This window comes from Artemia sp. Qi Xiang Cuo, chromosome 19 (genome assembly GCF_049724085.1).
Source record: "Artemia sp. Qi Xiang Cuo chromosome 19, ASM4972408v1, whole genome shotgun sequence".
Lineage (NCBI taxonomy): Eukaryota > Metazoa > Arthropoda > Branchiopoda > Anostraca > Artemiidae > Artemia > Artemia sp. Qi Xiang Cuo.
The window spans coordinates 2,881,088-2,892,945 of NC_142812.1; the positions used below are offsets into that span (position 1 = coordinate 2,881,088).

The window sequence follows — 11,858 nt, forward strand, 5'->3', positions numbered from 1 at the left end:
CACTTTCTGTCTCTTTCTTTCTCTTTCTGTCTCCTTCCGTCACTTCATGTCTCTTTCTGTCTCTTTCTGTCTCTTTTTGTCTGTTACTTATTCTTTCTCTTTCTGTGTCTTTATGTCCTTTTCTGCCTCTTTCTGTCTATTTCTTTCTCTTTCTTTCTCTTTCTGTTTCGATTATGTCTCTTTCTATCTCTTTCTGTCTTTTTAGGTCTCTTTTTGTCTATTTTTTTCTCCTTCTGTCTCTTTTTGTCTCAATCTGTCTCTTTGCGTCTCCTTTTGTTTTTTTTTTAACCATTTTGTCTCTATGGTATTAAGATTATCTTGAACGGATTGAACTTCCTGTACAGTAAAAGAGGACATATCTGTCATTCCTAAAATCTTCATAGCCACAACTGATCTATTTTCAGGGTCTTTGGATAGCCAAGAGTAAAATACCTTTAAAAAACCTTTATATCTAGTAAATTCTCTGTCTTTCAATGCATCAGAGCAAAACTTAGCTAATTCTACAAAATCATGGGCATTAAATTTGGCAACAAATTTGGGAGCTTTATTCTTTTCCACAATCAAATTAGTCAGCTCTAGTATAACAAGTTTTTTTTCAATTTGGTTTCCATAAGTGAAAAAAACACTTTCGAGAATAGTTAAATCTTGCTTGACTGAATATCTTTCGAGTAAATATTGAGCAATATCCTCTTTAATAGCTAAAAAGTTGTACTTTTCTACAATGTATGTAAATGCATCTCTGTTTATTGTTTCAAAACCAGAAACCTTCCAGAAACCTGTTTTGGCAACTTCTTTATAGTAATCCATAATATTTTTCATAGTTTTAAAGTTCAAATCATAGGCCAGAACAAGATTGGTTCGTTTTTCAAGAGTGTCCGCTTCTAGCATGGCCTTGAAGACATCACTTACAGCTGTTAAAAGAGATTTTTTTACTTCGACGTCACCACCATCACATTTTATAATAATCACAGGGCTTTCTTTTATATCAAAATTGGTTCCGATTTGTACCAATTCCGCATCGCGAAGCATTTCTGAAGCAGAATTTGTCTTATTCTCTTTGCCTTTTGTTTTATGTTTGAAGACATTATTTTCTTTTATTTCTTTATTTATTTCTATTTTTTCTTTTGATTTTTTGAAATCTAAATTGAAGAATCTTCGTATAGCGTTTAATATTTTCATATTAAATTGAAACTTCACGTTGGTTAAAGGATATTTAGTCCTCTTATCAACTAACAAAAGTTGAACACAAACTAAAACTAGTTTCAAAATTTTCAAGTATTTTCCTAGTTTAAATTAAAAAATTATAATTATTGCTCAGATACCACAAATATTTTTGCAGTGTATAACTTTAGCGATTCTGAACTAAAAACTAAAATAAAATAAAAATTGGTTTTATTCAATGTGAATATTTTCTTGTAGTACATTACCAGTCAAAACCAAATGTCCATTGTTAACGAAATATTAATTTGTTAAGACCCGATGAAAAAGTTTAACGAGTCAGTTTAAGTGAAATAAAAGCCAAACTAATTTAAAACTTTCAGGTATTTTTCTGGTTTGAGTTAAAAAAATTTAATTATTGCTGAGATATCATAAATATTTTTGCAGTTGGCAGTTAAACAAAATTATATTATCTAAATTTCTTAGCAATTCCAGGTTTAGTTAACAAATAAATTGTTTGTTTAATCCCCCAAAAATTACTACATTTTACATATTTATGGATAATTATATAAGAAAAACTGTATTGACAAACACTATTTATGATGAACTATATCGGTCCTTTATGTAGCTATTGATATCAAAATTCTATTTTTTAGAGATTCGGTCAGTATTGAGACGAGTCACTCTTACTATATAGTTTGCTACCACGAACTGCCTCACTTCTGAAAGAAAATTTGCCTTATATTTTTTTATTGTGGCTTATGTTTGAAGACTCTTTTCTTTTCTTTCTTTATTTATTTATTTATTTCATTTTGATTTCTTAATACTTTATTGGAAGAATTTTTTATAGTGTTCAATAATGATATAGTCATATTTAATTGAAACCTCACCTCAGATCAAGCATGTTTAGTTCTCATATCAAGAAATAAAAACCTAACAAAACATAAAACTAGTTTTATAATGTTTGAGTATTTTTTCTAGTTTAAATAAAAAGGTTAAATTTATTGCTCGGATACCATAAATGTTTTGCAGTTTATAACTTTAGCGTATCTGAACTGAAAACTAAAATAAAAGAAAAATTGATTTGATTCAATATGAATATTTTCTTGTGGTATTTTACCAGTCAAAACAAAATGTCGATTTTTCTTACACCTGATAAAATGGCGTAACAATTTACTTTAAGCGAAAGGAAAACCATAGTAATTATAAAATTTTCTGGTATTTTTCTGATTTGAATTAAAAATTTTAATTATTGCTTAGACATCATAAATATTTTCGAAGTTTACAGTTAAATTAAATTATTTTATTTAAAATTTTCAGCAACTATTCTAGTTTCAGTTAACAAATAAATTTTTGTTGAAACTCCCCAAAAATTACTGTATTTTACATAATAATGTGTAATTGTAGAAGAAAAACCGTATTAACAAACACTATTTTATGACGAACTATATCGGTCCTTCATGTAACTATTGCTATAAAAGTTCCGTTTTATTAGAGTTTCGGTTACTATTGTGACGAGTCACTCTTACAGTGCAGTTTTCTACCACGAACCATTTGATTTTACTATAAAACCGCTCCACAAACCCATCTTCACCTTTCAGTTAGTATGGTGGGTTTTGTAGTTCAGTTACTATAGGCTCTGGTTAATTCTTTAATGTAAAATATTTATTTGTTAACTTTAACTAGAATTCTTAACTTAAATTGTTAATTGAACTGAAATTCGCTACACTGAAATTATTTGTTATTTGTTAACAGAAACTGAACAGCTGCAAGTACAGTATACAGGAAAAACTAAGCCAATTACTGCACTTACAATAAAGCAAACAACTGCCAACAACTAAGCTAAAATCTGGAAGTACAATATGCAGGACAAGTAAGTCAATACATGCAGAAACAATAAAGGAAACAGTCACAACCAACTAAGTCTACAGCTATAAATACAATATACAGGAACAACTGAACTAATAGCTGCAAGTATAAAAAACCGAAGAGCTTCAGACAGTAAAGGCAATAGCTTTTAGATGGATCAGGACCTTACACGGACAAGACTCACTAGAGCCCCTTCTATACTATGAGCCCTTGTGTTTGTCTTCTTGTCCACTGTTGGGGGCCTTACGGAAGCGTTCCTCTCCAACGCTATATTCTAACTCGCTAACACATTCTTACTTTTTCCAGGCTACGATTCCTTCCTCCTAATGTTTGAAGGGTGTTTACTATTCGTTTTTTACTGTAAAATATTGTTATATTTGTGAGCCCTACTGAAATAAAAAAAATTTTATAATAAATAAGTTTACATGGACTTTTCTTCCTGTCTTTTTGCTTACTGTTGGGGGCCTTACATAAGTTGTTTTCTCAAATTCTACATTTTAACTCAGTAAAATTCATGCTTTTTCCAGGATGGAATTCACTCCTCCCAAACTTTTTCCTTTCAGATTACATACACGGAACATACGGAGCATACGGATTGATATTGAACAATTGTCTCCCTTCTCGTGTGTCTGTTTGCAAACGTAACGAGTCGCTTGAAGCAAAAGGAAAGCCTAACTAATTTTTAAATTTTCAGGCATTTATCTGGTTTGACCTAAAAAATTAAATTATTGCTCAGACGTCATAAATATTTTTGCAGTTTTTAGTTAAATAAAATCATTGTATTTAGAATATTTACGAAGTATTCTAGTTTAAGTTTAAGAATCAGATTTTTTGTTAAGACTCCCAATTTTTTCTTGTTAATTACAAAAGTAAGTAGATTAGAACCTTAGAAAAAACAAATCTAATTTAAAGATTTTGCACCAATAATTAAAATAAAGAACTAATATTCTGTCGATTGTCACCTAATAACCATTTAAGACTTAATATGTGACATGGTGTAATATGTAACACCATATATGTACTAATAACCACATATGACTGTAATGAGTGACGTAATGTAAAAATTGGAAAATAATTTTCTATTTAATTTTAGTCTTCAGTTCAGAATCGCTAAAATTATAAACTGCAAAAATATCTATGGTGTCTGAGTAATAACTTAAATTTTTTAATTAAAACAAGAAAAATACATAATTTTTCTAAAAGAAAATAATTTTTTCCACTAAAAACTACATTTTTGGTGTCTTTTCATACAGCAGTCTTTTCAAAGATATTTGGTTTTTGTACATAAATCATAATCGTATACCATCGGTAAGATTTGAACCCCATCCTTCGAAGAGACTGGTGGCTAAAACCAGCGCAATGGACCACTCGACCACGCTGCCTCTCATAACATAATATTTAAATTTGGGTTGCAGCATTAGCTAGCAACCTAGTAAGAGACGATAGGTCCCATGCTAAGAAATATAAAATCCGTGTTGCAGCGGTAGCTAGCAACCTAGTAAGAGACGATCACGTCCAATGTTAAGAAATATAAAAACGCATAGCTCCTAAAAAAGGAGTCAGATCAAAACAAAAAGTACATCTTTAGATCCACCTTATCCGAAAACCCTTTAAAGGAAACTTACCGCCCTTTGGCTGGAATAACAAAGAAAATATATTGGCTTGAAATTCAAGAAAATTGACTTCAACCACGTTATTCTCCACAAACGGGATATTTTTTTCTTTCTTTCTTCTGTTTCCAGAGATAGCTTGGCACTGGAACATCGTAGAGAGTTCTTAAAAGGCTCATTTTAAAGTAAATCTCTAGATCTAGTGCTATTTGTACTTAATTTTTTTTTAAGTAATTATTTCTTACGAAAAACTTAATTTTTTATATACAATATTGATCAATGACGTCATAGTTGTTGGATGTAGTTAGTATTACATAAAGGCTCGATCATCCAATTTAAGCTGAAACTAAGTAAAGGAAAATTATGCCTCCATATATTCACAGTGATGTATAAGATTTCCCATTACATCTGTAAACTGTTCCACAGTTGCCGGTCCATACCTTGGAAGCTTTTCACTAAACATGCAACATTTCTTTTGGATATTATTTGCGAAAGTATCTCTAGCTGACTTTTCAATAAAATCTATTCTTTCAGAGATAATTTTGATCTTTCATTTTGAATATTTTTCGTTATCCCGGTAAAACATTCGTAAAATTTTTCTCAATTTACAAAGATCAGCCTGTGCGTTTTTTGCAGCTTGTGTAAACTGCAAAAATATCCATGGTATCCGAGCAATAGTTTGAATATTTGAATTCAAGCTAGAAAAATACCTTTAAATGTTAAAATTAGTTTTATTTTTGGTTAGGTTCTACTACCCGATGTGGAATTTACTATGTATTTTCGCACCAAAAAATTCCATTTTTTATATATTTTATTTTTCAGTTTAGAATCGCTAAAGTTATTATGTAAACTGCAAAAATATTTATGATATCTGAGCAATAATTTTAATCTTTTCATTCAAACTAACAAAATACCTGAAAATTTAAAAATGAGTTTTATTTTTTGTTAGGTTATGGGTACTCGATACAAGTTATAAGAAGTGTTAATTAGATGAAAATATTATTTCTTGTTTTGTGATAAGATGCTTTCTAAGCGAGTTATACGTAATTTAAAAAAACAGTATTATACAAAAAACAGAGACAACATCTTGAAAAGAGAAAAGCAAAGGTATTTAACTGACAAGGTGTATCGAGATGTGAAAATTGATAGTGACAAACAGCTTTATTATAATTTACATTAAATCCGGGTTGCAGCGGTAGCTAGCAACCTAGTAAGAGACGATCACGTCCAATGTTAAGAAATATAAAACCCCCTAACTCCTAAAAAAAGAGTCAGATCAAAACAAAAAGTAAACAATTAGAACCGCCTTTTCCAAAACCCCTATAAAGAAAACTTACCGCCCTTTGGCTTGAATAACAAAGAAAATATATTGGCTTGAAAATCAAGAAAATTGACTTTAGCCACGTTATTCTCCACAAACGAAATATTTTTTTCTTTCCGCTTTTTCTTTCTCCTCAGCTAGCTGGGCACTTGAAAATCATAGAGAGCTGTATAATACCTCATTTTAAAGGAAATTGTTACATCTAGTGCCTTTTGTAATTAAAAATAAAATACTTTTTAAAGTAGAATCAATTTTGTCAAAAAAATTGCATTTTTGATGTATTTTCATGCTGCAGTCTTTTCAAAGATATTTGAATTTTGAAGCAATCAGACAGTTCATGGTAATAAACTCTATAGTAATATTTTATAATTGTTCCAATAGTAATCAAAACTCTAAAGAACGAAATTTTGATACAAATAGATACATCAAAGCAAACAGTTCATGATAACGAACTGTATGTTATATAGTAAGAGCGACTCGTCTCAATAGTAAAACTTGGTACATCTAGTTCCTTCTGTAATTAAAGATAAAATATTTTTTTAATAGTTCCGGTTTGCAGTGGTAGCTAGGAAACTAATTAAAAGAGATCATTTGAAGAACATACCATTATATATATTGGACTTAGTTAGCTGCTCGATTCCTTGAAAAAAAAATCTTATTTGTCAACTGAAACTAGAATAATTCCTGAAAATTTTAAGCAAAATAATTTTATTTAGCTGCAAAGTGCAAAAATATTTACGGTGTCTGAACAATCATTTCAATTTTTTATTTCAAACCAGAAAAAAACCTGAAAATTTGAAAATTAGTTTGGTCTTCCTTTTGCTTCAATAGACTAGCTACACCATTTTTTACGCCATTAATTTTATATCATATTAGTTCAAATTTTTTTGGCTTAACCCGTAAAGTAGGTATCTCTATATTGTTGTCCTATATTTCCAATGAGAAATATTCAATTTTTGTTTATTTTAGTTTTGAGTTCAGAATCTCTAAAGTTATTATGTAAACCTGCAAAAATATTTATTATGTCTAACCAATAATACTAATTTTTTAATTAAAACTAGAGCAATACCTGATAATTTTTGAATTAGTTTTGTTTTTTGTCTCCTGGAACCAAAATTTTCTTTTTTGGCTCAATCGCTAAAGTTATTATGTAAACTGCAAAAATATTTATGATGTCTAACCAGTAATAGTAATTTCTTAATTTAAACTACAAAAGTACATGAAAATTTTAAAATTAGTTTTGCTTTTTGTCTCCTGGAACCAAATATTTTTTTCATCTCAGTTCAAAGTTATTATTGTATCCTGGAACCAAACGTTTTTTGGTTTGTAACCCGTAAAGTACGTATCTCCATATTATTGTTTTATAATTCCAATTATTTTAGTTTTCCGTCCAGAATCGCTAAACTTATTATTTAAACTGCAAAAATATTTATGGTGTCTAACCAATAATATTAATTTTTTAATTCAAATAAGAGAAATACCTGAAAATTTTAAAATTATTTTTGTTTTATGCTAGGTTTTAGCTACTCGACACTGGGTATTGTGTACTTAATAATTTTAAACCTTGAAAAAATGCGGCCTCACTTGAAAGGAAAAAAGAAAGAATAACCAACAAAAATATCAAAGTAGAGCAATTCAAATTTCTACTAATAGAAAACTTTACTACACAAAAAATTAAGCTAACATCCTGAAATAAAAGTAAAGTTTATTTAAAAGAGATAAAAATGCCACCGAACGCAATAAAGCTCGAGCACGCGTAAGTATTGCTACTAAGATGTCTTATGATCCAGGATTTAAGAAAATGAAATATGACAGAGGTATTTTACGGATCAGGGGTATCGAGAAGGAAAATTGAGACAGCCAAACAAAAGAGCAAGAAACGGTATGATAATAATAAAGATTATCGAAACGAACATAAGAAAAAAATTGATACTAGAATAATGTGTAGATACTGGGGTGACAAAAGCTATAATGAAAAAATTAAATTCTCTGCGAGGTTGTACCGAAGAACGCATAAGGACAAAGGGAAAAATTATATTCAGAAATACAAGAAGATGGCAAAAATGCAGGCGGATCTTCGTAAATTGAGGAACATTTTACGCATGTTTAACCAGGATCACTAAAAGCATTCAAAATTACAGATTAAAATTCTATTTGAAAGAGCGGACGCTGTTGAAAAGTCGGCTATAAATGCTCTGGCAAAATTTCATAGTAGTCAAAGAGTTCGTGGTAACGAACTGTAAGTAAGGAGCGACCCGGCTCAATGGTAACCGAAACTCTAGAAAACGGGTTTTTGATACCAATAGATATATCAAAATAATTAGATTTCAATGCTGATTTCAAATATATAACTTTCATCAAGTTTAGTGCTACCCATCAAAAGCTACGCGCCTGAGAAAATTTGGCTGATTTTCAAAAAAAAGGGGGAAAGACCCCCTAAAGCTATAGAACCTTAATGAAAATCACACCATCATATTCAGCGTATCAGAGAACCCTACTATAGAGGTTTCAAGCTCCTATCTACAAAAATGGGGAATTTTACATTTTTTGCCAGAAGAAAGATCACGGATACGTGTTTATTTGTTTGTTTGTTTTTTTGTTTTTTTTCCAGGGGTGATCGTATCAATCTAGTGGTCCTAAAATTTTGCGAGAGGGCTTATTAGAACGGAAATTAAGAGTTCTAGTGACCTTTTTTAAGTGACCAGAAGAATTGGAGGGCAACTAGGCCCCCTCCCACGCTTATTTTTCTCCAAAAGTCACCCGATCAAAATTTTGAGATAGCCATTTTGTTCAGCATGGTCAAAAATATGATAAATATATCTTTTAGGATGACTTAATCCCCCGATGTTCCCAGAGGGAGGGCTAAAAATTATGAACTTTATCCAATGTTAACATATAGTATTGGTTATCGGGAAGTATACAGAAGTTTTCAGGAGGTTTTTTTTTCTCGTAGTGGGAGGGTAGGGTGGGTCGGTGGTTATGTTGGAGGATCTCTTCATGAAGGAAGTTTTCATGGGGGAAGGGAAATTGCCATGAAGGGGGCGCCGGACTTGCCAGCATTATTTATTGGTTATTGGGAAGTATACAACCATTTTCAGAAAGGATTTTTTCTGGAGAGGGGGGGGGGGCTAGAGGAGGGGGTTACTCTGGAGAATATTTCCATGGAGAATGTTTCCTGGAGGGAAGGGACATTTCTATGAAGGAGGGCGCCGGATTTCCCAGCATTATATAAAAAACGATCAGAAATCAAACAGTTCGTGGTAACGAACTGTAAGTAAGGAGCGACCCGGCTCAATGGTAACCGAAGCTCTAAAAAACGGGTTTTTGATACCAATAGATATATCAAAAGAATCAGATTTTAATGCTGATTTCAAATATATAACTTTCATCAGGTTTAGTACTACTGATCAAAAGTTACGCGCCTGAGAAAATTTGGCTGATTTTCAAAAAAAGGGGGAAAGACCCCCTAAAAGTTCAAGAACCTTAATGAAAACCACACCATCATATTCAGCCTATTAGAGAACCCTACTTTAGAGTTTTCAAGCTCCTATCTACAAAAATTTGAAATTGTACATTTTTTGCACGAAGAAAGATCATGGATGTTTGGTTATTTGTTTTTGTTTTTGTTTTTTTTTCCCAGGGGTGATCGTGTTGACCTAGTCATACGATAATATCGTGAGAGGGTTCATTGGAATGGAAATTTAAATTTATAGTTCTTTTTTTAAGTGACCAAAAAAAATGGAGGGCAACTAGGCCCCCTCCCACGCTTATTTTTTTCCCAAAGTCACCCGATCAAAATTTTGAGATAGCCATTTTGTTCAGCATGGTCGAAAATATGATAAATATGTCTTTTAGGATGATTTAATCCCCCGAATTTCCCAGAGGGAGGGCTAAAAGTTATAAACTTTACCCAATGTTAACATATAGTAGTGTTTATGGGTAAGTATACAGAAGTTTTCTGGTGGTTTTTTTCTGGTTGGGGGTGGTAAGGGGGGGTCGGTGGTTATGTTGGAGGATCTGTTCATGAAGGAAGTTTTCCTGGGGGAAGGGACATCGCCATGCAGGGGGCGCCAGACGTGCCAGCAGGATTGCGGGGTGAGGGGGCCGTATACCCCCATGGTCAGGCCGGCTTGTGTCGGGAGGGGGGGCTAGAGGAGGGAGTGACTCTGGAGAATATTTCCGTGGAGGATGTTTCTTTGGGGTATGGGACATTTCTATGAAGGGGGCGCCGGATTTCCAAGCATTATTTAAAAAAACGATCAGAAATTAGATAAAAAAAACAAGTTTTTTCAACTGAAATATAAGAAGGAATATTAGAACTTAAAACGAACAGAAATTATAACGTATGTGAGGGGGTTCTCCCCCAAGTCAATACCTCGCTCTTTACGCTACAGTTTTTTTTAGTGCTTTCAAAAGAGCTATTTATTCTATTTAAACGGCCTTTGTGATTCAGGGTTTGTGAATTAATTTTTTTTTTAACTTTTAACGTAAAGAGCGTGGTATTGACTAAGGGGAGAGCCCCCTCATATACGTAATAACATATACGTAATAAAAAAAACAATAAAAAAACAAGCGATACGGCTCAATAGTAATCGAAACTTTTAAAAACGGAATTTTGATGTCAATAAATGTATCAAAAGAATGTGTTTATAATGCTGATTCAAAATATATACATTTTATTAAGTTTAGTGTTACTCATCAAAGATCACGAGCCTGAAAAAATTTAATCATTTTTTTAAAGAGGGGGGAAACATCCCCTGCAAGTGAATAGTTTTTAATAGGAATCACGCCGTCAGAATTCAGCATATCAGAAAACCCTATTACATAGTTATCAATCTCATATCTGCAAAATCTGCAACTTTGTATTTTTTGCCAGAAGAAAAATATACGAATTTAGAAGTTAATTACGTAAGTTAATTTGTAAAGACATCCATTTAGCAAAAGAAAAGTAAAATTTTTATGCAAATAAAAGCTGCATTAACTAAAAAACGATCAGAAATTAAATAAAAAAAACAAGTTTTTTAAACTGAAAGTAAGGAGCGACATTAAAACTTATAACGAACAGAAATTATTCCGTATATGAAAGGAGCTGTCCCCTCCTCAACGCCTCGCTCTTTACGCTAAAGTTTGACTCTGTCTCACAACTTTATTTTTTAAAACAATAAAAAACTTTAGCGTAAAGAGCGAGGCGTTGAGGAGGGGACAGCCCTTCATATACGGAATAATTTCTGTTCGTTTTAAGTTTTAATGTCGCTCCTTACTTTCAGTTTAAAAAACTTGTTTTTTTTATTTAATTAAATAAAAAAAACAAGTTTTTTCAACTGAAATGTAAGAAAAAATATTAGAACTTAAAACGAACAGAAATTATAACGTATATGAGGGGGTTCTCCCCCAAGTTAATACCTCGCTCTTTACGCTACAGTTTTTTTAGTGCTTTCACAAGAGCTATCTATTCTTATTAAACGGCTTTTGTGATTCAAGGGTTTGTGAATTAAAATTTGTTTAACTTTTAACGTAAAGAGCGTGGTATTGACTAAGGGGAGAACCCCCTCGTATACGTAATAACATATACATAATAAAAAAAAACAATAAAAAAACAAGCGATACGGCTCAATAGTAATCGAAACTTTTAAAAACGGAATTTTTATGTCAATAAATGTATCAAAAGAATGCGTTTATAGTGCTGATTCTAAATATATAAATTTTATTAAGTTTAGTATTACTCATCAAAGTCTACGAGCCTGATAAAATTTACTCGATTTTTTAAAGAGGGGGGAAACATCCCCCACAAGTGAAAGAATTTCAATGAAAATCACACTGTCAGATTCAGCATATCAGAAAACCCTATTACATAGGTTTCAAGCTCATATCTGCAAAAATCTGCAACTTTGTATTTTTTG

General features: G+C 31.6%; 1 protein-coding gene across 1 annotated transcript; it reads right to left on the reverse strand.

Moving 5' to 3' along the window:
- Positions 1-201: 201 nt before the first annotated feature.
- LOC148940411 (uncharacterized) lies at positions 202-1,029 on the reverse strand. Its single transcript, XM_089105547.1, has one exon. It carries the CDS (start codon positions 1,027-1,029, stop codon positions 202-204), a length of 828 nt encoding a protein of 275 aa, XP_088961673.1.
- Positions 1,030-11,858: the final 10,829 nt, after the last annotated feature.